The 26,054-nt window shown below is 47.4% G+C and overlaps 2 protein-coding genes across 5 annotated transcripts; one reads left to right on the plus strand and one right to left on the minus strand.

Annotated features, from left to right (window-relative positions):
- Positions 1-126: 126 nt before the first annotated feature.
- Fam216a (family with sequence similarity 216 member A) lies at positions 127-11,098 on the minus strand. Of its 3 annotated transcripts, none has more exons than XM_076561294.1 (8): positions 11,029-11,098; positions 10,603-10,784; positions 8,862-8,920; positions 7,569-7,690; positions 3,754-3,883; positions 3,503-3,674; positions 2,459-2,541; positions 127-486 (listed from the first exon to the last, which is right to left on the minus strand). In XM_076561294.1, the coding sequence occupies exons 2-8, from the start codon at positions 10,665-10,667 to the stop codon at positions 347-349; spliced, it is 771 nt and encodes a 256-aa protein (XP_076417409.1). In that variant the 5' UTR covers positions 10,668-10,784; positions 11,029-11,098; the 3' UTR covers positions 127-346. The 3 variants fall into 3 exon arrangements, with proteins under 3 accessions (XP_076417409.1, XP_076417408.1, XP_006970814.2); XM_076561293.1 differs by having other exon boundaries at positions 10,965-11,087; XM_006970752.4 differs by lacking the exon at positions 11,029-11,098 and having other exon boundaries at positions 10,603-10,956.
- A 126-nt stretch (positions 11,099-11,224) lies between these two features.
- Gpn3 (GPN-loop GTPase 3) lies at positions 11,225-24,938 on the plus strand. 2 transcript variants are annotated; one of them, XM_006970751.4, is made up of 8 exons: positions 11,225-11,383; positions 14,139-14,247; positions 16,987-17,154; positions 21,106-21,230; positions 22,796-22,911; positions 23,046-23,142; positions 24,129-24,257; positions 24,346-24,938. In XM_006970751.4, the coding sequence occupies exons 1-8, from the start codon at positions 11,336-11,338 to the stop codon at positions 24,406-24,408; spliced, it is 855 nt and encodes a 284-aa protein (XP_006970813.1). In that variant the 5' UTR covers positions 11,225-11,335; the 3' UTR covers positions 24,409-24,938. The 2 variants fall into 2 exon arrangements, with proteins under 2 accessions (XP_006970813.1, XP_076417407.1); XM_076561292.1 differs by having other exon boundaries at positions 11,243-11,343.
- The last annotated feature ends 1,116 nt before the right edge of the window (positions 24,939-26,054 follow it).

Below are 26,054 nucleotides of genomic sequence, written 5' to 3' on the forward strand. Positions count from 1 at the left end.
CTTCTTCCAGAGGACCAGGGTTCAATTTCCAGTACCCACATGGCGGCTCACTACTGTCTGTAACTCGAGGAGTTACAATACCTTTGCACAGACACACCTGCAGGCAAAACGCCAGTGCACATAAAATACATGTTTAAAAATTCACTTTTATTGGCAAGTAAAATTTTAATTGTCCCCAACTAGAAACAAGCACACATTACATGGCTGTCATTGGTACACAGAAGTATACTGGATGAAGAAGGCTGTTGTAAATTTCTCAACACCCAGATGACACACTGGTGACTAGCACTACCCCATCCATGGATCACAACTCTTCCCCGTCCACCTCTGGCTCAGCATCTGGATGTTAGCTGCTCCCTGAACTTGGTATGGAGCCTGTCGGGTTGAGGTGAGCTGTGCCTGGCTCCTGAATGGACATGGACTGCATGCACTTATTCAGGAGATCTTCCTCCTTTGTTTCTTCATTCATGCATGGTTGAGAATCCTCTAAAGAAACAGAAGGGAAGATTAGTGTTTATAGTGTGTTTTCGAAATAAAGTTTTTAGTATATGTGTATGGATGTTTGCCTGCGTGTGTGTCTACGTACTGTGTGTGTGTGTGTGTGCCCACAGAGGGCAGAAGAGGGCATCAGATCTCCTCGAACTGGATGGTGGTTGCTGGGAATTGCAGGTCCTCTGGAAGAGCAGCCAGTGCTCTTAAACGCTGAGTCTTCTCTCCAGCCTCATTTACCTATTTCTTGAGACAAGGTCTTTGTTGCTCTGGCTAGCCTGTAACTTGGTATGTCAGACCAAACTGGCCTCCCACTCCACAGAGATCCACCTGTCTTTGCACCCCAAGGGGTGCAAAGGGATTAAAGGTGTGTGCCACGGGGCTGGAGAGTTGGCTCAGCGGATAAGAGCACTGGCTATTCTTCCAGAGGACTGGGGTTCAAATCCAGCACACATATGGCAGTTCAAAACTGCCTGTGACTCCAATTTCAGGGTATCCAACACCTTCACACAGACATTCATTCAGGCAAAACACAAATGCATATGAAATGAAAGTAAATATAAAAGTGTGTGCCGCTGGGCGGTGGTGGCAGCGCAAGCCTTTAATCCCAGCACTCGGGAGGCAGAGGCAGGCAGATCTCTGTGAGTTCGAGGCCAGCCTGGTCTACAGAGCGAGCTTCAGGAAAGGCGCAAAGCTACACAGAGAAACCCTGTCTCGAAAAAACCAACAAAAAAAGGGGTCAACATACATTGCTGGAATATAAAATTCTAAGCACTACCTTCAAAATGACCCAGCTTTTAGCAAAGACAAATTCCCTGTTTTCCACCCAGTCACCCCCCTCCTTGCCCCGCCTCTTTCTTACAGTAGCCGCAGCACTGTATTAAAGCACCTACTGACAGCACACTAGTGTGCACGCCCACTGGATTGAAAAGTCTTCTGGTTGAGGGAGTTATGAGTTAAAGTGGTCAGTTACGTCTTCAGTGTCTCCATATTCCTTTAGTTCTTTCTCATGGCTTAAGGAGCTCGGCAGTGTTTCCTCTACTGGAATCTTCCTAGCCTTTTAGAACAGACTTAACCCTCTCCTGCCCTTTCCTGTATGTCTCAGGATAGGACTTTGCACATGGGAGGCAGGCATCTAACAAATACTTCCAAGCCTGGTGTAATGGACAAGCCCATAATCTCAGCACTTGAGAGGCTGAGCTAGAAAGATCCCAAATTCAGGGTTAGTTTGTGCTAGAGAGAGAAACCCAGTTTAAAACAAAACTACCACGAAACCCTGAAGGACTGGGGTGCAGGTCCCTGTGAAGAGCGTAGACAGCACAGGAAAAGAACAAACTGGACTCTCTGAGTAGTGCACTCTCCTTTTTCCCCCTGATTTTTCGAAACAGGGTTTCTCTGTGCAGCCCTGGCTGTGCTGAAACTCAACTGTGCAGACCAGGCTGGCCTCGAACTCAGAGATTCACCTGCCTGTCTCCCGAGTGCTGGGATTAAAGGCGTGCGCCTCCACTGCCTGCCCAGCAAGTAGTGAATTCCTTTAAATAGAAGCATAAACTATTTCACGTTTAGTTGTTTGGGTTTAGTTTTTGAGATAGGGTATTACTGTGTAGCTCTAATGAATTGATGTAGACCAGGCTGCCCCCTGCTTCTGTGCTGGAATATATGCCATGTGCCATCATATTTTTTACTTGTAGTAACAGAGCTCATCACACTTAAAAATTTTAATCAAGACATTACTAAAATGACTGTATCTGGTTTAGTATATTTTAAACAAAGTATTCAAAAATGCAAGGCAGGCAGGTAAATTCTGCCCACCTATAATTCTAGTACTTGGGAGGTAGAGGTCCACCTGGGCTGCATGAGACCTTGTTTCAAAAACAAAAATCCTTTAACTCTATGTATATATATATGTGTGTGTGTGTGTGTGTGTGTGTGTGTGTGTGTGTGTATGCCTGCTTAATTCCACATTTACCTGGTAGCAAGAGCAGTCTGCTTGGTCTTCTAAAACTCTTCAGTGACTTACATCTTGGTTTCGACGCATAGCCAATTTTTAACCTGTGACAAAGGGAAATACTTTAATTGGAGACAGCAAAGTGCACATGGCTATGGAACTCAAAATGGAAGATCCTTTTTACCAGGTGTTGGAGTCACCAAAGACCCTTCCTTCCCCCGAGTCTCCTGTGATTATTAACCCTGAGATGCAGCACTATTACCACAGTTTGGATACTGAAGCTTCTGGTGTGTGTTGTAAGCGGTGAGTTTGTTTTTTGAGACAGTCTCATGCAGCCCAGACTTGCCTTGAATTCACTCAGTACGCCAAGACACCCTTAAACTCCTCATCCTCCACGTACCCAGAGTCCAGGCTTAGCCACTCTACCTGCTGACAGCACGTTCCCCCTCCTCCCTCCTGGCTTCATAGTCCTCCCCTTGGCAGGAGCACCACATGCAGCTTCTGGAGGACTGCATCACTCAGAACTTGAATGAGAAGTGTAGTCTGTCTCTGGCTGATCCAGAATTTTTTTATTTGTTATTTACTGTGTGTTTGAATATGGGTGTGTATTGCAGTGCACACGTGGAGGTCAGCGGACAGCTTTGGGGAGTCTTCTTTCTCCCTACCCGGGTTCTAGGGATCAAACACAGGCTGTCTGGCTAGCATAGCAAATGCTTTTACCTGCTGAACCATCTTGCCCTGATCAAAAGATGTTTGCAAATCCACAAAGTATCTCGTGAAAAAGAGTGATGTGGCTGGGTGTGGTGGCAGACCTATACTTTCTAGCATGTGGGAAGCTGAGGCAAGAGGATTGCCTTGAGTTTGAGGCATACCTAGGCTACGTCATGTCACAGAAACTCAAACTCCCTGAAGTGTCATATCCCACTCATCTCAATGAAGAGGAAGTGGCCTGCCTCCCTGAGTTTAGCAGAGTGAACATATAGGAAATGGGAGTTCTAATCTCAGGAGGATCCCCTTCAGACAGAACTGGGTACATTTTTTCCTTCTTAAACTCAAGAAACAGACCCTTCTTTGTGTCTCAGTGGCCGCCAAAGGGAATGTATGATCATTTCAGGTGTTGCAGCTGCAATGCTCAGAGCGTCTCCTCTGTCCAGATGATGTCGCCACGCAGTGCAGGGGGAATGCTGTTTCTGTGAGTAGCGAGAGCTGATGTGGCTCCTGTGATGAGCGAGGACACCTGTCACACAAATCACCTGTTAGCTGACCCCCTCACTTCCCAGAAGAACTCACGAGAACCCAAGGGGCGGTGCACCTGCCTGGCTTTTGTGAGCCGTGGTGAAGCATGTGCATGTACTGCCTCTTCATTAAGGTCCTCATGTAGCTGGAGTTGCAGATCTTAGCAATGCTGTACAGGTAGCGCTTCTGGCCTGAGGTGAGTTCTGGGTGCTGAAAGACAGAATGAGGGGTCTACTGACTGCTGCAGTGCAGAAGGCCGGTGGGTCCTGGTGCTCACAGAAAGGCATGCTGGGGATGCTGAACACACACACAGGGTCATCTCTCCTAAGGGAGATTTATAACCTGTGATTGATAGCCTAGTGACCTTTGCACTGTGTAGCCAGGCAACACCAAATCCTCCCCCAGACCCTTATCAAGGAAGGATTTCCTCAGTTAATCTGTAGTACCTATGTTGTACTTTACAAAGAGTTTTGATGTAGTCATGTGTTAGCTTTGCTGTGCACACGGAGATTGAGTTAATTATTCCAGGAACTTTTCCCCAAATTGCGCTGTGCTTAATTATGGCCTAAAATAAACTGCTTGAGGTCAGACTCTTGAAATTTGACCCAACACCAGCCTCTGAGTTGTGTTGAACACAACTTATCTGCCTTCTTTCTCACAGAATGACACTCTGCTGGCCTTGGTGATCACAGAGACCGCCTCGCTGGGGAACACAGGTTAGCAGTCATCTTATTTTGAAAAGATGGATGTTGAGGGCTGTCCCACCTCGTCTCTGGTTTTCACATGCAAATCCAGCTAACTCAACTTGGCCAAAGGAGAAGGAAATGACCACTTATTACAACATGCACGTGGCTCTGGCTGCCATTCCACAGTAATTCAGGTATCCTTTGAGCTTGAGAACCAAAGGAACATGTTCCAGGAGGGAAGAACTTAGAACTAGGAAGGAGGGTCTCTGCTCTCTATCTGTAAGCTTTAGTACCCCATCTACCTTCTCAAGTTGGACATTTTGCCCTTTTTAACTTATTCATTTATCTATTTATTTAATTTAGTGTGCATGGGGGGAGGGGCTGGGGGCGGGGTCACGGAACAACTTGCAGCTATTGGCTGTCTCCTTCCACCATGCGGATCCCAGGAATCCAACCCTGGTCCAGGCTGGTGTCAAGCATCTCTCCCAGCTGGGCCTTCTCCCAGGCCCTCGCCATCTTACTATGGTTTTTGAAGGATAAGATGGGACCTGAAAGCAGCTTAGTTTGCTTGGTCTCCACTAAAGAATCTGCTGCTTCTTTGGAGCATACAGTAAGCTAGTTCCCAACCCACGTTTTTAAAAATTATGTGTCTATACGTAGGTATGCGCACATGTGCAGGTGCCCACAGAATGCAGAAAGGGGTGTCCAGTCCCCTGGAGACTAGACATGGGTGCTAGGAACTGAACTCTGGTCCTCTGCAAGAGCAGTGTGTCCTCTTAACCACTCAACCATCTCCTCAGCCCCTCATTTTTTTTTTTTTTTTTTGAAACAGGGTTTCATACATCCGAGGCTGGCCATGACCTTGATATGTAACTGAAAATGACCTTCAATTTCTGGTCCTCCTACCTCCATCTCCTGAAGACTAGGATTACAGGTGAGTGCCACCATACTAGGTTCTTTTTTTTTTTTTTTTTTTTTTTTTTGGTTTTTCGAGACAGGGTTTCTCTGTGTAGCTTTGCGCCTTTCCTGGAACTCACTTGGTAGCCCAGGCTGGCCTCAAACTCACAGAGATCCTCCTGCCTCTGCCTCCCGAGTGCTGGGATTAAAGGCGTGCGCCACCACCGCCCGGCCATACTAGGTTCTTTTTAAACCTAAGTTTGACTGAGTGTATTTCCTTTTTAAAAGAAATGCATCCTTCCTTAAGATGCACAACTCAGCCGGGCAGTGGTGGTGGTGGCGGCGGTGGTGCACACCTTTAATCCCAGCCCTGGGAAGCAGAGGCAGGTGGATCTCTGTAAGTTTAAAGAGAGCTCCAGGACAGCCAAGGCTACACAGAGAAACCCTGTCTCACCCCTCCAAAAAAAGATGCACAACTCATTTATATATGTATATATACACATAGAATTTATATTATTAAGTCATTAATCCAAAGAAGAGTAGGAATGTTGGCCAGAAGAACCTACCAGTCTACAGAAAACTTTATTAGCCTTAATTCATATAATCTACATTACTCTAGAAAGGAGACTTCAAGCAGCTATGGGAAGTTTTGTTGGTTGGTTGTTGAGATGAGGTCTCTTGTAGACTAGGCTGGCCTCAAACCATGAAACCTAAGGCTGGCCACAATTCCTGACCTTCCTGTCTGTCCCTCCCGGATGCTAAGATTATAGCCATGAGCCACCACCCCCTTAGACTCTGCTGGCTTGTCTGAACAAAGTGTCACTGTGTTACTCTGGCTTGTATCAAACTCCTGGGCTCAAGCCATCCTCTTGCCTCAACCTCCCCAGTAGCTGGAATTACATGCACACACCACCATGCTTACCTCTCACAGGTGTGATTCTTAATAATAAAAATCAGTTGGGTGGTGGTGGCACACACCTTTAATCCCAGCACTCAGAAGGCAGAGGCAGGTGGATCTCTGTGAGTTCGAGGCCATCATGGTCTACAGAGCAAGATCCAGGACAGGTACAAAGCTACACAGAGAAACCCTGTCTCGAACCCCCGCCCCCCCCCAAAAAAAAAAATCAATAGTTGTTAGCTGGGCAGTGGTGGCACATGTCTTTAATCCCAGCACTCAGAAGGTAGGGGCAGATAGATCTCTGTTAGAGGCTAGCCTGGTATACAGAGAGTTCCAGGACAGGCTCCAAAGCTATAGAGAAACTGTCTAACACCCCCCTCCCCCCCAAATCAATAGTTGTAAAATCCTTATTGCTAATTTCTTTACCGGCTTGCATTTTGTAATCCTTGAGTGACCTCTCTGAGTTTGGGTTTTTATCTCTGGAATGCCTTAGTGATTGGTACTTTCAGCTTCCTGATAGAGATACATTAGCTCTGAGGTACCATAAGCCTGGAAAAAAATCTTGTGACAGGGACTCTATAATCCTTGTAGTCATTCATGAATGAATCCAACATATTTACTAACTGACTCTGTTTTTAGGGCGGGTGGGTTTTGTTTTTGATTTGTTGTTGAAACAGGATTTTACTATGTAGCCCTGGCTGGTTTCAGACTTTCTTTGTAGACCAGGCTGGTCTCAAACTCAGAGAAATCTACCTGCCTCTCCTTTTCCAATGTTGGGATAAGGCCTGTGCTACCAGACCCATTTTTTTGTTTGGTTTTTCAAGCCTGAGGACATTTTTTTTTTTAATTTTGAGGGAAGATACAATAAGCCAGGTAAGCCAAGAACCCTGGCAGCTGCCAAGAAGAGGAGATGAGCGAGTCATGCCTTTCAAGTTGGTACAGAGGTCAGAGAAGCAGGGAGAAAGCCTAGAGTGCCGGGGAAAGGATGCTTAGGCCTTGGCAAGTGTCCAGAAGAAGAGCTAGAAGAAAAATGGAAGCAGACAGGTTGCACAGTGTTACATGAGCATGCTCTGTAGGAGGCTGCCTTCACAGACTCCTTGACAGTACACTAGATACACCAGGTAGTCTGCTGGGCTTTAACTTCTATCTAAGTAGTTTATTTTCAATCACAAGCCTGGATCTGTAGCTTGGTAGCAGATTACTTGCTTAGCAAGCACAAGGCCCTGGGTTTAATATTTGGCATCTTTCAGAAACATTTCAGAGGCTGGCAACAGGGCTTAGCTGGTACAAGGGCTTGCTGCCAAGCCTGACAGCCTGAGTCTGCTCCCTAAGTGGAAGAAGAGTCCTGGTTCCCACAACTGGTTCTCTGACCCTCACAGACAGCTATATTTCACTTTTTAAAGTCTGGTCTTACCTTCAGAAAAGATGAATCTGCCATTGATTTCGGGATATGAATTGTTTGCATCTGAGTGGTTTTCCATAACTCCTGCAGCTTGGCAATGTGTGAGTACATTCTGTGTCCCTCTTTGATTCTATCTGTAGGTAGAGACATGGCTTTCTGGGGCAAAGATCATTAATACAACACACACACACACAGAGACACACACACACACATTTATGGCTACTTGTGATTATCCTGAAACAGTTATAGGAGTATTTCAAATCAGATAGTTAAAACTTGAGGGACGTATAATATGCTCTTTATTTTTAGAGCACACAAACATCTAGAATTGACATGTCTCTAAGATGTCAATACATAACCACTAAACACATTAAAAGATGCTCAAAAGCCGAGAGCTGGTGGCACACACCTTTAATCCCAGCACTTGGGAGGCAGAGGCAAGCAGATCTCTGTGAGTTTGAGGACAGCCTCGTCTACAGAGCGAGTTCTAGGACAGCCAGAGCTGTTACACAGAGAAACCCTGCCTCAAAAAAAAAAAAAAAAAAAAAATGCTCAGAATCACTCATCATCAGTTTAGTGCAAAGAAAAACAAGATGCAGGCCAGCAAGATGGCAACCTGAGTGCAATCCCTGGAATGTAAAATGGAATGAGAGAGGTGACTTCACAGAGTTGTCCTCTGGCATTCCCTACACACACCCCTGTGCCTCCAAGGCCAGTAAACTACCTCACCTTACCCCTGCAACATTAGTAAGAGGCCCTTGGCGGCTGACGTTTTCTCTTAACTTCATCAGAAAAGAGTATTTTGAAAGTGCTCCCTGTGAAATAGTTTATGGTTTTTGAAGCTGTTCATGTAGGATTTTCTCCTTCAGCTCATGTGTAAACGACAGGTATGCCCTGTGCTTTCCAACCAACGCTAATTCTGAACACAGGTCTTTTAGAATTAGAAAAGAGAAAGAACTGATCTTTGAAACTCTCTCAAAGAGTTTCAAGTTTCCTGGGGATGTTAAAGTCTGTTAGTTAGGGCTATAGCTCAGGAGCTGTCTAGCATGCCCAAAGCTCCATGTTCACTCTAATAAAGTCGGTTTTACATTTGTGTGTGTGGGAGGCAGGGAGAGACAGGCAAGCGTGAGGAAGCTAGAGGACAACTTCAAAGAGTCAGTTCGCTCCTTCTACCATGTGGGTTCCGGGGGAACTGAACTCAGGCAGTCCATCTTGCCAGCCCTTTGAGCCTACTGTTAAAACTCCACTGTGTAATCAGTTACAGGCCAACTGGCTTCTCTCAAGTCTGTAATCTACATGCATTACCTGCTTTATGCTGCTCCCCAGTGCCTTTGGAACTCTGGTGATAAAAATGTCCAGCCGACCTGTTAGAAAAGAACATGCAGAATATGTAATCTGGCGGCTTGAGAGCCAGTGAAGACCAAATGTCCAGTGACAGAGGCAAGCGCCACATGCTCCTGACTTTTCCTGTTTTCATCAGTGTCTTGCAAATTTTCCCTTTCCAATTTGGCTACAAGAAGAATGGCTCTAAGCTTTCTCTAAGTGAGCTGTCAGCTTTTTATGCAAGTGAGTGTATTACCAGGGGATAGAACCCATGGCTCACAGATGACAGGCGAGTGCTCTACCACTGAGCCTATCCTCAGTCTCATTTATACTTTACTAGCAAGGATTTAGTTAAAAGTTGGTCTCATTTCCATAGCTTCTTAGTCTAATTCTTATAGCAATACCAAATGAGTAGTTTGGTTCCTGTACTACCCACGGGATATCTTGTTCATTAGTACTTTCAGTACTGAAAAGAGTAGTTATTTTGTGCTGGAACTAGTAAGTTGAACTAGAACCGGCCTGTAATGTTTCCAATCTTGTATCGGTTCTTGTTACTTTTCTCAAAAAGTTAAATTGCTTCCTGCAGTTTCTCAGTAACTGCTGAGTTTACTGAACCCGCACAGCACACCTCCATATATTGTGAAGAACAGGAAAGAATTCGACATCACATCTTTAGGAAATCTTAGCACCAAATATACAGTACAACAAAATGTACATTTAGCCGGGCGGTGGTGGCGCACGCCTTTAATCCCAGCACTCGGGAGGCAGAGGCAGGCGGATCTCTGTGAGTTCGAGGCCAGCCTGGGCTACCAAGTGAGATCCAGGAAAGGCGCAAAGCTACACAAGAGAAACCCTGTCTCGGAAAACCAAAAAAAAAAAAAAAAAAAAAAAAATGTACATTTAATATAAGTATTTAGCCGGGCGGCTGTGGCGCACACCTTTAATCCCAGCACTCAGGAGGCAGAGCCAGGCAGATCTCTGTGAGTTCGAAGCCAGCCTGGTCTACTGAGCTCCAGGACAGCCACCAAAACTACACAGAGAAACCCTGTCTCGGACCCCCCCCCAAAAAATAAATAATAAATAATAAATAAATAAATAAGTAAATATATATATATGTGTGTGTGTGTGTTTAATAAACATAAATAAATATGTATTCCATGGCCATGGATTCAGCAAGAGCCATGGTTGTGAACCTAACTGGATCCCAGTCATCCTGCTCTTGATTTTAAGGAAGGAAGCATGGAAGGGGACGGGAAGCATGGCCTCTGGCGCCATGACATCAGAAGTCTACCGTCCTCACCATCCAGGAAATAGGGAAAACCCGCCCAGGCCAGGAGTGACAGTCCACACTAGCCATCCCAGCACTCCGAAATGGAGCATGAGGATGAGTAGTTCAAAGGCAGCCTGAGCTCCGTGAGTGTGTGTCAGGAAACCAACCCCGCCAAACAAGTCATGATCAACTGGCTTGCTGGCCCACAGCCCCATCTGACAGAGGCGGCCAATGTCGCAGGGACTGGCTGGGTGGCGGGGCTGGGGCGGGGAGGAGCAGGGTGGAGGGCGGGGAGGCTGGGTCCTCGGTTCCCGCTGGGTTCGCAGGGCCCTCTCCGGGGCTGTCCCGCTCCGAGGCCGCCTCGCCAGCCCCGGGCCTCACCAGGAGCCCCTTCCTCTCTCTCTCTCTCTCTCTCTCTCCCGTGCCTCCTCCGCAGGGGTTCCCGGGCCTCACCCGTCGCCGCCTTCCGTCCTGGCCAACGCGGGCAGCTCTGCGGCCCCGGGACAACGGCCCGGCATCCCGTCTCGGCACGCGTGCGCGCCACGCGCGCTGGGAGGCGGCGGGCTCCGGCTCTACCCTGCGACCCTGCCCGAGCGGCTTCGGGACGGTGCCCAAGGTGACCCGAGACCCTGGAGCTAGACCCGGGGAGAAGGAGGCCTCAGGTGACCGGGCATCTCTCGGTGATGGGGACGCGTCAGGCCAGGGTCACACACACACGCACACGCACGCACACACGCACGCACACACGCTCCCTTCCAGCGAAAGGTGCCTCCCCCTGGAGTACTCCAGACCCTCCGCGGGTCTGCCAGCCTAACCCGAGAACCCGTGCACCGGCCCCCCGGGCCGCCGAGCGTTAGCCGCAGTCACCCAGGTAACCACCTCCGCCGCTGGACCAACCGACAACGGCCCGCAGCGCTCTCTCTGCGCACGCGCGAACCCGAGGCTCCGCCTCCTCTCCTCGTCCCGTCCCCGCCTTCCCCCCCCCCCCCGCAGTACGCGTTTCTCGTCGGATGTTTGGCTCTCGGGACGCTCCGTAGCTCCGGAGGGTGTCGCCCATCCCCGGTGACGAACCAGGGAGCTGGGCGCGCGATTGGCTCGAACCCACGTCCCCGGAGCTCAGGGAGCCTCGCTGCGCGAAGGCTGAAGGGAGGAGTGTGGCCGGCGGCCGCGCACCGGGGCGGTCGGCATGCCTCGGTATGCGCAGCTAGTCATGGGCCCCGCGGGCAGCGGGAAGGTGAGGCTGGAGGAGCTGCGGTTCGGGGGCGCTGGGGCCCCGGGGAGCCCTGGGTAATTCGCTTCCGCTCTCTGCCGGTACCTTGTTTTGGTTGGGGGGCGGTGGGGTGGGGGTAAAGGCAGCTTTAGTTGTTACTGGGGAGCAGGCGGGGTGGCTGAGTGCTTAAGAGCGTGTTCTGCTCTTCCGGTGGACTGGGGTTCGGATCCCAGCACCCGCACAGAGCTGCTGTAACCCCAGCCCCAGGCCTCCACGGACAGTGCATTCCTGTGCACGCACCCACACAACCCACACGCTTTTAAAATAATAATAGTGGGATGCTTTTGCCCCAGGAACTGCTCTGGCCGTCCCGAGTGTTTTCACAACCACTCCGGGAGTTCGGGCCTGTGCTACTCATTCTACAGATTAGAGAAAACCGAGACACAGAAAGGTTAATGTTTCTTTTTTCTTTTTTTTGAAAGTCTTACGGTTAGTTCTGGGCCAGAGTTTGAGTCCGTTTTTGTCTAATTTCAGAACAGGCCCTCGGCCACACATCCAGAATAGGGTCTTGTTCTTCACTATTCCTCGGAAGTTTGAGCCTTGGGGTCTATCCCAGGACCTGGAGGTGGGAGGAAAGTTGGGATATGGATTTCTGATCTATGTATCTCACTTGTGTGAACTGCCCAAAGAGACCAGAAGAAGGTGTCACTTGCAGAGAGCCCTGGTCTTGAGCACTCAGCCATCTCTCCAGTTTCTAGAGAATGTGTATTGCAGGTTTTCATTCCGTGTGTGTGTGTGTGTGTGTGTGTGTGTGTCTTTTATTATTGTTGTTTGTTTGTTTCTGAAACAGAGGCTCATTAGCTTTTAACGGCCTGGAACTCATTATCTAGACCATCTAGTCTCCACCTCAGAGATGCGCCTGCCTCGGCCTCCTCAAGTGCTGGGATTGAAGCTGTGCACCACTACCCCCAGCCTCTAGACTCAGCTCTTAGCAGGCAACAGTATTAGTAGCGTGTAGCAGTGGTATTGCCTTTGATCCCAACACTTGGGAAACAGAAGTCAGGAGAATCTTGAGCTTGAGGCCAATCTGAGCTACAATAGCAAGAAAGACCTTGTCTCCAGAAGGAAATACAAAACCTAGTTTTTGTATTGGCTGAGTTAAGTGCCTTGTCCAGTGATTAAGGTGGGAGATGAGCTGGTTATTAGATTAAGAAAATGAATGGCGGGTGCCAAGGCAGCCAGGGGTGGGGTCAGGGTTGATAAACACAGCATACCGCCTACCCTGATTGGCTTCCCGTATAAGATTCCAGAAGTGCTGAATGTGGTTTTGCACACCTGCACTTGAGGCAGAGGCCAGCTTGGTCTACATAGTGAGTCAGGTAGAACATCACACTGAACAACCATCTCAAGAAAAACAAAAAATGCCGGGCGGTGGTAGCGCACGCCTTTAATCCCAGCACTGGGGAGGCAGAGCCAGGCAGATCTCTGAATTCCAGGCCAGCCTGGGCTACAGAGTGAGATCCAGGAAAGGTGCAAAGCTACACAGAGAAACCCTGTCTCGAAAAAAAAAAAGAAAGAAAGAAAGAAAGAAAAAACACCACCTTCCCCAAGTGGGGCTGAGTGGTTCGTGTCTGTTATCCCAGCACTGGGGAAGGGATGTTGTGTGTGACATAGGCCGCCATCTAGCTTGGTGGTAGGTGCTTGCCCATGATGGACAAGGCCCTGAGTTCAGTCCCCAGTACTGTAAAAACAGCAACAACAAAAATAAAACACTAAGTTGAATCTTAATTGGTTTTGGAGACAGAGTCTTACTGTGTAGTCCATCCTGGTCTTAAATTCATGGTCCTCCTGCCTCAACTTCCTTTTTGCTGAGATGATAGGTAGGTAACCCCATATCTAGCTGGAGAAGGTTACTTTTTTTGGTTTTTCGAGACAGGGTTTCTCTGTGTAGCCCTGGCTGTCCTGGAACTCGTTCTGTAGCCCAGGCTGGCCTCGAACTCACAGAGATCCACCTGGCTTTGCCTCCCGAGTGCTGGGATTAAAGGCATGTGCCACCACTGCCCGGCCTTACTTAGGATTTTATAGTTACCTTCATACTATGAGAAATATACTCATAATTATTTTTTATTTTTAATTGTGATACAGTGTTTCCTTGTTTTGTTTTGAAACAGAATTTCTCTGTGTAGCCCTGGCCGACCTGGAACTCACTCTGTAGAACAGGCTAGCCTCAGAGATCCACCTGTTTCTCTCTGCCTCCCGAGTGCTGGACAGTGTTTCCTTGGAAAGACATTAAGGGAATGATATTAGGGATACTAGACACAGTAGAAAAGGCAAAGATAATGATCACATGTCACGTTTGGGGAATCCCTAACATGTGTGGAGGTATTGTGTCACTTGAGTGTTTAATGAACACATGGTCCTGAGTACCGGAGATGTACATGTGACTGCACAGAGCCTGTAATCTCTCTGGGAAGGTAGATAGCTGACCTGTCAGTTACAGTACATTTTGATGCAGCCAGAGAGAGCAGCGTGTCAAAAGGGAAGCATAGTGACTGTCGTTTGTGTAATCTAAGTTAATTTTTGGACTGTGTTAAGTTCCCTGAGCCCCAGCCACCTCTTGGTCTATAGCTCTGTTTTCACTGCCTTCCCAGTGCGTTCCCTGAAGGTGCCTCTTTGGCCTGAGTGGACACTGTCCCAAAGAGTGGAGAAATCCCCGGGGGTGTGGAGGGTGGCACCATAGTGCCCTCTTTGCTAACCGCCCCGCCTTATGGCCTTGCAGAGCACCTACTGCTCCACCATGGTGCAGCACTGTGAAGCCCTCAACCGCTCTGTGCAGGTGGTCAACCTGGATCCCGCAGCAGAGCACTTCAGCTACCCGGTGATGGCTGGTAAGTCCCGACAGAGCCACCTTCAGTAACGCGTCCCCCGGCCCCGAAACCTGGCTGCGCGGCCCAGAAACTGAAGATCCCTTACTCCCAGGCTCACCGCGGGTTTCATGATGAAGGAGATGAAGCCGAGGGTCATTGGGTGATGGGTGTCTGTGGGTGTGGGTGCGATGGTGTCCTTTCTTGGCCTTTGCTGTGAGACATAGAGGTGAGTGGACTCCTGCCTCTCTGCTCTTCTCTCTTGTCCCTGTGTTACCGTGGTAAGGTGGTTTGTATGCAGTAAACAGGCTCGGGCCTGGGGGTGTCCCTTTTTGGTGGTGGAATGCTTGTCTAGGGTAAGGAAGTCTTGAGTGAGAACCACGGAAAACCAAGTGGGGTGGTGTATGTTTGTAACCTCAGTGCTCAGGAAAACAAACCAAATAAGTTTTGTTTTTATTAAAAAATGATAAACCTGGGCTGGAGAGGTGGCTCAGAGGTTATGAACATTGGCTGCTCTTCCAGAGGATCTGAGTTCAATTCCCAGCAACCACATGGTAGCCCACAGCCATCTATAATGAGATCTGGTGCCGTCTTCTGGCATACAGACATACTATATACATAATAAATAAACAAACAAACACTAAAAAAAAAAGTTTAACATTTTTTTTTTAAGGCAGGTGGATCTCTGTGAGTTCAAAGCCAGCCTAATCTACAAAGCGAGTTCCAGGACAGCAAAGGCTACCCAGAGAAACCCTGTCTGAGGGCGGGGAGCAGGGAACCATGATAAACCCCAATCAAGGAGAAACTGCTCACTTAGATGGAAGATGCAGATATCTGGACCAGCAGCTCTCTAGGCACATTGAGCCCTGGGGATGGATGGTCGATCTCATGTTGGGAGGGCTTTGGTCAGAGAAGAGGAGCCGAGGCTGAGCCCTGATGGTGTGTGTTCTTTGGAGACTGTTCGAGGAAGTGGCATCAGGAAGGTGTGAGGAAGGTACAGCTTCAGAAAGGACAAGAGGGAGTTTTTCAGGAAAGCGGCGTTGTTCCCATTCAGTCCAGCCGAGCGGTTGTGTAAGACAGTGGCAGGCGGTGGCTGTTAGATGTGGGAACGTGGCGACATTGGCGGCCATGACCAGAGTCAGCAGTGGGGCTGAAGGAGAGTGGGAGTGGACTGCGGAGGGAAGTGCAGGGTGCTGCCTGCCGTGTGGACACTGCCACGGACTGTTTTTATTTTTGCTTGAGTTTTGAAATCGTCTCATGTAACTGGGGCTGCCCTGGAACTCCTTATATGTCTAAGGATGACTGTACTTCTAAACTCCCTGCCTTTACCTTTTGATTGCTGGGGTAACAGACTTGAGCCTGGGCTGTGGTCATGAGAGTGTGGACTTCTAGTAGGTGGAGCAGCAGGCTGAGGAGGGGGTGGAAACCACCTTGTCATCCTCCCTCTCCCCCCAGCTGAGGACCGAACCCAGGGCTTACCTAGCAAGCGCTCTACCACTGAGCTAAATCCCCAACTCTCATCTCTCTTGGGAGAAAGGCAGGCTGTTGTTTGGGGATCATGTGGGTGAAAGCGCTGAAGCTGCCTTAAGTGAAATGGTGTATTAGAAGGACCTAAGGCCCTCACAGAACCCAGGAGGAAAACTGTATGAGATGAGAGGCCAGCCCAAATGAACAGGAGCCAAGGCCAGTTTTGATTTCCCAGATGCCTGAGAACTGTTTGTATGCCAGGATATTTAATCCTTTCTGTAGGTAAGTCACCCAGATCCCACCCTTCCACCCCAGGACGAGTGTGCTCTGGAGTTAACTAGCCTCCTTGGGTCATCAAGTTAAGAGATAGGAGTTGGCTTCAGTTCAGTGTCCTTCTTGATGTAGTTAATACACGGTTGGATGGTTCAAAATGTGAGGACACAGGAGGAAGTTTGCAGAAAGATCTTCCGAATCGTGGCCCAGCAGTCAAACCTGCTCCTTGGGCAGCCAGTGTTACTGGTTTCTGATGAGTTCTCCATAAGCAACTTGTGCATCTAAAATCCAGCCTGAGTATATACTATATAATGTGTCTGTAGTGGACTTCGGTGTTCTGTGTTGGTTTTGTTGCCTTGAAAAAGGACCTAATTATATGATCCTCTTACCTCACTCTCCCAAGAGCTAAAATTATAGTGGACCATCACAACCCGCTTTTTTCTTCCCGCACACCCAGATCTTACAGGAAGCTCCATGCCTTGAATGTTTCACTTAACAATACAGCCGGGAGATTATATTATGGCAATGCCTAAAGAGCTTTCCTTTCAAGCAGGGCATGGTGGCACACGACTTGAATCCCAGCACTTGGGAGGCCGAGTCAGGCAGATCTCAGTTCCAGGACAGTCAGGGCTACAGAGCGAGACCCTGTCTCAAAAACCCAAGCACACAAACACAGGGCTTCCCCCCCTTCTCTGTCTGCATGTGTCCTGCTGTGTAATATCTGCAGTGATTTATTTGCTCTGTCGATGTCTTGCTCTCTCAGTCCACCGACTCCTTTGAGACGGGGTCTCAGCCCCAGCAGCCCTGTCTTCTCTACCCCACAGCACTGGGGTTAGGACGTGTGGCTGTGCCCAGCATGGGGGCTAGAGGTCCACTCGGGTCCTCGGGCCTGTGCACCAAGCACGCTCTTAGTCAGTGAGCGCCTTCCCAGCCCCGCGTGTGAGTTCTTAGATACCTATTCCCTAGTACTAGAGAGGATCAAGTTTCCAAGTGGAGACTCACTCTGGTCCCTGCCTGCTCTAGACATCCGGGAACTGATCGAGGTGGATGACGTGATGGAGGACGATTCTCTGCGGTTTGGTCCCAACGGAGGATTGGTGTTCTGCATGGAGTACTTTGCCAACAACTTTGACTGGCTGGAGAACTGTCTGGGCCACGTTGAGGACGACTACATCCTTTTTGACTGTCCAGGTACATCAGCCATTCGAATGTGCTGTCTGCTCTGAAGCCCCAGTGGTGTGTCCTCCTGGGGACCGTGGTTAATTGTTGCTGGAGGGCTTCTCTCCAGGCTCCACCAAGCCCCACAGTCCCATAATCCACGTATAAAATAATCACTCAGACGCTTATATTATTTATAAACTGTATGGCCGTGGCAGGCTTCTTGCTAACTGTTCTTATATCTTAAATTAACCCATTTCTATAAATCTATACCTTGCCACGTGGCTGGTGGCTTACCGGCGTCTTTATATGTTGCTTGTCCTGGCGGTGGCTGCAGTGTCTCTCCCCCCTTCTTCCTGTTTCCCCAATTCTCCTCTCTCCTTGTCCCGCCTATACTTCCTGTCTGGTCACTGGCCATCAGTGTTTTATTTATATAGAATGATATCTACAGCACTTCCCCTTTTCTTTTTTTTTTTATTTTAAAAAGGAAGGTTTTAACTTTAACGTGGTAAAATTACATAAAACAATTATCGAGCATGAATTACAGTTACAATATTAAAGAAGATGTCTTATCTATCTTATATTGTGAGTTTAAGGTTTTATATCTAACTTATCTTTTATCATAACTGAGGAAATTACAACTATCTAGTCTTCAGCCACATCAAAGACCTGAGAAGGAACATAATGGTACCTGAGAAATGGTAGATGGATGCAAGCAACTTTTGGGAATCTTGTAAGAGTAGACCAAGACAGTTGGCAGCCTGGACAGTCACCTAATGTTTCTCAGTATTGTTGGTGCATTCAAAGTGACTACAGGCCTAGAGTATATGACAGACCATTTTTAGAAGCAGGAATTCTGAAAGACCATCTTACCTTGTCTTGGCAGAGTATAGTGGTCGCTTTCCTTGTGTCCCACTTGTCCAGAAAGGACAGCATTGCATTTGTACTGTCAGCCATCAAGGCAAGGGCAGTTCTTTGCCCAGTAGGCCATTTTGTGCCAAAAAGACAAACTTCCAAATGGAAATGTCTTAGAAGCCCAACATTCTCTTGGGATCAATTTGGTGCAGCCAGGAGCAATTGTGTCTCACGTCAACAGAATTCTAAATTATTTAAATGCCATATTCTCTAGGTCTATGAAGTGTTTGAAGATTACCTATCTATCTGAAATATATCTATGTATACCTAGAAGATTTAACTAACATGGCTACAAATATCATTATCATAGATGACTAATTATTAATCTATTTCTTAATTATCCATTACAATTTTAAATGAGTTACATAAACATAATACCTCAAACAAGAATAGAAATATATACAAGATAACAAAATTAACTTTAAGTTTCTATCAATAAACTAAAATTTATACCAATGTAAAACATTTTAAACAAGTTGTTGTTCTTTAAAAGTAGGTTCATTAATCTACCATTTTTCTTATCTCTATATCCTATATATCATATCCCTTTTTCTTTTTTAGAAAGAGATTATATTTATAATCAATCTGTTTTAAATAAAAATATTGGTTTATTTTTTCTGTCCCACACCAGAGGGCTCTTCTGATTTGGGGTAGAAGAATCTCAACCATTTTTTTTTTTTTTTAAATATGTCTGGGTTTAGAGGGGGAGTGAGCCAATTTCATCTCTAAAGCCAGCTTGGTATATTTGGGAATTTGGGCGTAGCATCTCTTAATACTTCCTGCTGGAGGAGGGCGCTGTATCTTATGGGGACGCAAAGAAAATTTTAGGCCTATGGGGTAGTCCTTGAGGCTGTATTGTGGGAGCCAGTTGCCTTGAAACCGCTCTGGATGTTGGATCATCTGGGCCATGGTGTCATCGGAGACCTTTCAGGGGGTCTTGGCTGGTGAAACCTGATGTATCCTAATCGGGAACAAATCCATAGCCTCTGGCTTTCTGTGGAAACAAAAGCAGAACCTCTTTTCCAAAGTAACATATCTTTATATCTAAATTATGAAGTCAAAGTACCTTTAAAATTTACATTTTGGCATAACTGAACAGCTTTTATAACCAAATGTTTTTCTTTAGTTATGAATATCAAAGACAACATAATCCAGATTCTCTGTGTGATAGCCATCTTTACGTGGCTTGTTACCTTTACTGTTTTTTTAAACAATTTATTTTTAGATACTATTTGTTTATATAACGGTGTATATTTTTTTAAGCCTACGTACATTTTTACATGGGCTGCACTGAGGGACCCAGTTGGCTCCAGTTTATCCCCTGAGTTCATCACATGCTTACTGAGAACAACCTTAAGAGTAAGGGAGCCAGCCGGGCAGTGGTGACACACGACTTGAATCCCAGCACTCGGGAGGCAGAGGCAGGCGGATCTCTGTGAGTTCGAGGCCAGCCTGGGCTACAGAGTGAGTTCCAGGAAAGGCGCAAAACTACAGAGAAACCCTGTCTCAAAAAACAAACAAACAAACAAAAAGAATAAGGAAGCCAAGGCCAGTACCATGGAGCTTAGGGACCTGTGGCAAACAGGATAAAGAAAGTCACCCTGTGATTAATATTTGTGGCAGGTGACTCCCAGAAGGAGCATAGACCGTTGTGCAGAAGGGTTCAGGAAGTTACGGGTCGGTTGTCCTGTAAGCTCGGCTGTAGGACGAAGCTGAGCTGTGCAGGCAGAGGGCTGAAGACAAGGAGCCGTAGGCGGGTCGATCGGAGGTCAGGGTGGCTGGGCTCGGTGAGCTGAGGTGTTGTGAGGAGGAACTGGTGGGGGGAGGGAACTTGGAGCCGCCCAGCTTCCAAAGGGCAAGTGTGAACTTGGGGCCTGACCAGCTTGCTCACCTGTGGCTGTCTCTGTCTCTGTCTCTGTCTCTGTCTCTGTCTCTCTCTCTCTCTCTCTTTTCTGAGACAGAAATGAGACATACATTTCTCTATGTAGTTTTGGAGCCTGTCCTGGATCTCCCTCTGTAGACCAGGCTGGCCTCGAACTCACAGAGATCCGCCTGGCTTCACTTGCTTTCTTTCTCTTTTAATTAAACGCATGGACTCCACAGAAAAGTACGTGTGGTGTGGGTGCTTGTGGGTGTGACTATTCCCAAGCTGCACACCCATCTGTGCTGGGATTTTTGTTTTTCTGTGCCGAGGGTTGAACCCAGGGCTGGGACATGTCAGGGAGGCAGTCTGCCGCAGGGTCCCATCCCCAGCCTGGCAAAAGCTGAGTTGTGGAAATGGATGCTGAGTGCAGAGCCTGAGGAGGGCTCAGAGGTTAAAAGCACTGGCTCTTCCAGAGGACCCGAGTTCGGTTCCCAGCACCTATGCCGGGTGGCTGACAATTTGTGTAACTTCAGATCGATACCTGTTCTGGCCTCCCCAGGCGCCTGCAAACACCTGACATACAGACATACATAGATCAAAATGATAAAGCTCTTTCAGGAAAAAAAAAAATGTAGAAAAAGAAACTCAAAGGAAAAACAAAACAAAACTGAATGCAGAGTCTGAGGGACGGTGCAGTCACAGAGTACTCGCCTCGCCTGCTCAAGGCCGCAGTTCAGTCCCCAGCATCACAGACAAGCCAAAGCAAAACACCTGGACGGCGTAGCAGGATCTGACTTCCTTCTCTCTGCAGTAGTGGGGCTTCACACACACTAGACATGCATCATACCACTGTGTGCCCCTTCCCCCTTTACACCGTCTCTGTAGCATCCTGTGTGAACACGTGCTGCGGTAACCGGGAGCATCCCGTGTGTACGTGAGCATCCCATGTGTACATACATGTGCTGCGGTAACCGGGAGCATCCATGTGTACATGTGCTGTAGTAACTGGGAGCATCCTGTGTGAACATGTGCTTCGGTAACCGGGAACATCCCGTGTGTACATACATGTGTTGCAGTAACAGGGAGCATCCCATATGTACATGTGCTGCGGTAACCGGGAGCATCCCGTGTGTACATGAGCCTCCCATGTGTACACGTGCTGCGGGAACCTGGTTCCTGACTGCATTCTGGCGCTCTCCCTGCAGGTCAGATCGAGCTGTACACACACCTGCCTGTGATGAAGCAGCTGGTCCAGCAGCTTGAGCAGTGGGAGTTCCGGGTGTGTGGAGTGTTCCTGGTGGATTCTCAGTTCATGGTGGAGTCTTTCAAGGTCTGAGGATGAATCTCTTGTAGATTTTTCAGTCCTGGATAGAAAACAAGTGACAGTCTCTGCTAACTCTCTGTGAGTCTGGACATTTCACAGGCTGTTCTGTTTATTTAGTATTTCCAGTGACCAGATTATTATGTGAATATATACTTAACTAGAAAATAGATTTGAGCTGAACCTGGTGACACACGCCTTTAATCCCAGCACTCAGGAGACAGAGGCAGGTGGATCTCTGTGAGTTCCAGGCCAGCCGGAGCTCCCTGTCTCAAAAATACATATAAAAAATACATTTGAGAGAACTGCTTAGGAAATAAAAATTGAGGCAAATGAGCTCTGTATTAGATAAGTGTATTTTAAAATACTCAGTTGGGGAGAAGGGAGAGGAAACTGCAATTGGGATGTAATATATGAGAGAAGTATTAAAAAAAGAAAGAAAGAAATACTGGGGGCTGAAGAGATGGCCCAGAGGTTAAGAGCACTGACTGCTCTTCCAGAGGTCCTGAGTTCAATTCCCAGCAACCACATGGTGGCTCACAGCCATCTATAATGATGCCCTCTTCTGGCCTGCAGGGACACATGCAGGCAGAACACTGTATACATAATAAGTAAATCTTTAAAAAAAAAAAAAAAAAAAAAAAGCCGGGCGCGGTGGCACATGCCTTTAATCCCAGCACTCGGGAGGCAGAGGCAGGCGGATCTCTGTGGGTTCGAGGCCAGCCTGGAGTCTCTAGAGTGAGTTCCAGGACAGCCAGGACTGTTATACAGAGAAACCCTGTCTCACCCCCGCCACCCAAAAAAAAAGAAAGAAACACATCTTCTTGTCTTGTAAGAACATGGCATGTGTTTCAAAAAAATACTGAGCTGGGTATGTGGTTCATGCCTGCAATCCCAGCACTCAGGACGCTGCGACAGGAGAGTTGCTGCAAGTACAGAACTAGCCTGGGCTACAAAATAGAAGTGTCTCACATATAAAGATGAAAATAAACAAAAAAAAATCTGATTTTAATTTTCTGAGGACCTTTTGTCCAGTTTAGGAGTTATAGACTCAGTTTTGTCAGTAGTCCTGAGGGGTGTTAGTGTAAAAGAAGGCCAATGTCATGGTAAAGGTCAAGAAATGTGATCAGGGGCTGGAGAGACGGCTCAGTGGTTAAGAGCACTGAGTGTTGCAGAGACCTGAGTTCAGTTCCCAGCACCCACATGGTGGCTCACAGCTATCTGTAACTCCAGTTCCAGGGGATCTGACACGCTCACTCAGATATACATGCAGGCAAAACACCAATGCACACAAAAAAATAAATAAGAAAGAAATGTCATCAATGTAGATTGATTCATTGATGGATTTGGGATAGTCTTTCTTTGTAGCAAAGGCTGGCCCAGAACTTGATCTCCACCTGCTCAGCTGGGATTAAAGGCCTGCCACACCCCTCTGGTCATGTAAATGAAGTCACATCTTCACTGTCCCTTTTTAGCAGGATTAGTACCCTGGGTCATGTGCCCGTATCCTTCCAGTGAGCCGGTGTGCTCTTGTTGCCTGTCCTTCATCTTTTCTGCTTTCTTTTCTTCTCCAGTTTATTTCTGGCATCCTGGCAGCTCTAAGTGCCATGATTTCTCTAGAGATCCCACAAGTTAACATCATGACGAAGATGGACCTGCTCAGTAAGAAAGCCAAGAAAGAAATTGAGAAGTGAGTCGGGGCCATTTGTCCCCAACAGGGCGCTGTGTGGGACGGGCCTTCTGGGCGACTGAGACAGGTCCTGGGGTGTCGGTCTCTTCCCTCATGTGGTCCCCCTTTCCTTGCCTCCCTTCTCACCTTCAAAGGTTTCTAGATCCAGACATGTACTCTCTGCTAGAAGATTCAACAGGTGACTTAAGAAGCCAAAAATTCAAGAAGCTGACACAAGCTGTGTGTGGCCTGGTAAGCCTCAGCAGTGGCTCCTTTTAGACCTTCTGGAATGGCTCCTCGAGAGTCTGCCCATGACCAGCTAGTGTCCACCTGTGTAGGCAACAGTCCAACTCTGTCCCTACAGAAAGCAGGTGGGTGGGGAGGCACTTGACTTGTTAGTTCAGACAGACCCTTGACAGCTCAGAGCTGTTTGAGCCTTCACACTTCCCCCATGTCAGCGAATGTGGACTTGAGATGGTACCAGCGAAAGAGCCTTTAATCCCAGCACTTGGGAGGCAGAGGCAGGCAGATCTCTGAGTTCGAGGCTAGCTGTGTCTACAGAGTGAGATCCAGGACAGCCAGAGAGCTACATAAACTTTTGTTTGTTTGTTTGTTTTGGTTTTGGTTTTTTTTTTCCGAGACAGGGTTTCTCTGTGTAGTTTTGGTGTCTGTCCTGGAACTCACTCTGTAGACCAGACTGGCCTCGAACTCACAGAGATCCGCCTGGCTCTGCCTCCCGAGTACTGGGATTAAAGGTGTACGCCATCACCACCTGTGGGGCGTTTACCCACCACCCCCACAGCTTCCCAGAGTTTTCTTGAGTGCGAGCAGCAGGAAGTAGTAGATAGAAGGATTTATAGCGGAGAATCTTGTGGAGATAAACAGATAGAAAATAAAGGATAGCCTCGAGAGGGCCTGGAACCTATTCCAACGGGCCCGGACTGTCTCTGGTCCAGGGTTTTTATAGAGACGCCAAGGGGTGGAGCAAAAGACCTCCTCCCCCAGCACAGCCAAGTGCAGACCATCTCAGACACCTGCACTCAGGCCCATGGTCCTGATCATCCTCTATTCGGACCTGCTGGGTAAAGCCATGAGGAACCCCAGAACGGGCTCCCACAACCACCCAGTGAGAAACCTTGTAAAATCAAAAACAGAAAACAAAAACCATAGACCCAAGATGGAAACCATAAGCTGCACACCCTCAGAGTGACCCTGTCTTGACCCCCCCCCCCTCGTAGATCGATGACTACAGCATGGTTCGGTTTCTGCCGTATGATCAGTCGGATGAGGAGAGCATGAACATTGTGCTCCAGCACATCGACTTTGCCATTCAGTATGGGGAGGACTTGGAGTTTAAAGAGCCAAAGGTAGCTTGGGATTCGGGATGTGAACTCTCTCGAGAGGTCCCCCGAGAGGAGGGAATTCATCTTCTGTTCTGTGTTTCTTTTATGTCAGGAACAGGAAGAAGAGTCTTCCTCCATGTTTGATGAATATTTTCAAGAACGGCAGAATGAGTGAGGTTGACTACACAGTGACCATCTATCTGATTGTGGCCACTCAGAACACTCTTCTGGAGGAGGTGACCATGGGAAGACGCTGCTTGTTTTAATGTAAACAACACTGGGCTCCCCCTGGAGTGAGCCCAGATTGTGCTCTGAGCTCTGGGACTGCTGCTTTCAGAGATTTTATTCTGACAGCATCATTTTGGATTTAAAAAGATCAAATTAGCAATTCATACACAAAGACTTGTATATAATATAAATCAATCTACCCCCACACATCTCTCCTGCGTGCGTGCGTGCGTGCGTGCGTGCGTGCGTGTGTGTACAATTAGGGCCAGTCTAACTTTATTTTTTGTTTGTTTGTTTGGTTTGGTTTTTTTGAGGGGTATTCTTTGGATTGATTTGTTTGTTTTTGGAGAGGTACAATTATTGTAACAAAAAACATCTCCATTCAAATGAAAAAAATTGGAAGGTTATACATAAATCTTATTTTCCCAAACCAAACATGTATTATTTATATAATTAAAAATTAAAACCATGTTTTGAGATTTGTATGTATAAATGTATGTGTTGGATAGAAACAGGTCCTTCTTTTTTTGTTGAGTTTTTTGTTTGTTTTTGGTTTTGGGTTTTTTTTTTTTTTTTTGAGACAGAGTTTCTCGGTGTAACTGGAGCTCTCTGTTTGTCTGGCTGTCCTGGAACTCATTCTTTAGACCATGCTGATCTTGGAACTCAGAGATCTGCCTGCCTCTGCCTCCTGAGTGCTGGGATTAAAGGCCTGTGCCACCTCGCCTGGCCAGAAAAACTCTTCTTTAAACAGGCTAATTTCCCCAAGGGTCAGAATGTAGGCTGCGACTGTTTGGAAGTCTCATGTGTATCTGTAAGCATGGTGGCTCATGCCTGAAGTCCTAGCATTCAGGAGTCTGAGGTAGGAAGATTGCCTTGAGGCTAAGTCTGGCCTGGGCTTCATAGTAAGACCCTGTTTCAAAAAACAAAGAAATAAATCAAACAAATTTGGTTTGTAGTCTCTGACAGTTTAAAAGCTTAGATATTCTGTGTATAGTGTATCAGAAGAAATATTTTTCTTTTAACGTACTGTCACATTGAATTGTGTTCAGCTTTTCAGAGTCCTTTGGTGGCAGGTGGGATGAAGGTTATGGGGAGCAGACAGCTGGACGGTTTTGCTCCAGCATCCCTCAAAGGTTAAGCTCTGGCCTGATGGTGGTGTCACACGCCTTTAATCCCAGCACTTGGGAGGCAGAGCCAGGCGGATCTCTATGAGTTCGAGGCCAGCCTGGTCTCCAAAGCAAGTTCCAGGAAAGGCGCAAAACTACACAGAGAAACCCTGTCTCAAAAAAAAAAAACCAACAAAAAACAAAAAAGGTCAAGCTCTGGCAGAATGAGGCTCAATCTTATTGGGTCCTGTTAGACATTACATTACAGAGCATGTTACATCGTTTCTTTTGTTGAGTCCTTACAACAAGGCCCAAGATTCCTCTAGTTATTTGGTGACCAATCTTCCTGCTGATTGGTGGAAGGAGAGAGCCAATCTGAAAAAGTTGCCCTCTGACCTCCATAGGAACTTACACTCATCAAATAATTAAAAATGTAATATTCTAGGCGTGTAAATTCTTTTTGTTTTTGTTTGTTTGTTTTTAAGAT

The sequence above is a fragment of the Peromyscus maniculatus genome, chromosome 23, assembly GCF_049852395.1.
Source record: "Peromyscus maniculatus bairdii isolate BWxNUB_F1_BW_parent chromosome 23, HU_Pman_BW_mat_3.1, whole genome shotgun sequence".
Lineage (NCBI taxonomy): Eukaryota > Metazoa > Chordata > Mammalia > Rodentia > Cricetidae > Peromyscus > Peromyscus maniculatus.

Excerpts from the sequence above, each read along its gene's own strand:
- Fam216a (XM_076561294.1), bottom strand. The coding sequence starts at position 10,667 with ATGCCGGGCCGTTGTCCCGGGGCCGCAGAGCTGCCCGCGTTGGCCAGG. Across the intron at positions 7,691-8,861 it reads TGGGGAGCAGCATAAAGCAG|ATAGAATCAAAGAGGGACAC; the intron begins GTAATGCATGTA and ends CTCTACCTACAG. Across the intron at positions 3,884-7,568 it reads CAGATTCATCTTTTCTGAAG|CACCCAGAACTCACCTCAGG; the intron begins GTAAGACCAGAC and ends TCTGTCTTTCAG.
- Gpn3 (XM_006970751.4), top strand. The coding sequence starts at position 11,336 with ATGCCTCGGTATGCGCAGCTAGTCATGGGCCCCGCGGGCAGCGGGAAG. Across the intron at positions 14,248-16,986 it reads CAGCTACCCGGTGATGGCTG|ACATCCGGGAACTGATCGAG; the intron begins GTAAGTCCCGAC and ends TGCCTGCTCTAG. Across the intron at positions 17,155-21,105 it reads CATCCTTTTTGACTGTCCAG|GTCAGATCGAGCTGTACACA; the intron begins GTACATCAGCCA and ends CTCTCCCTGCAG.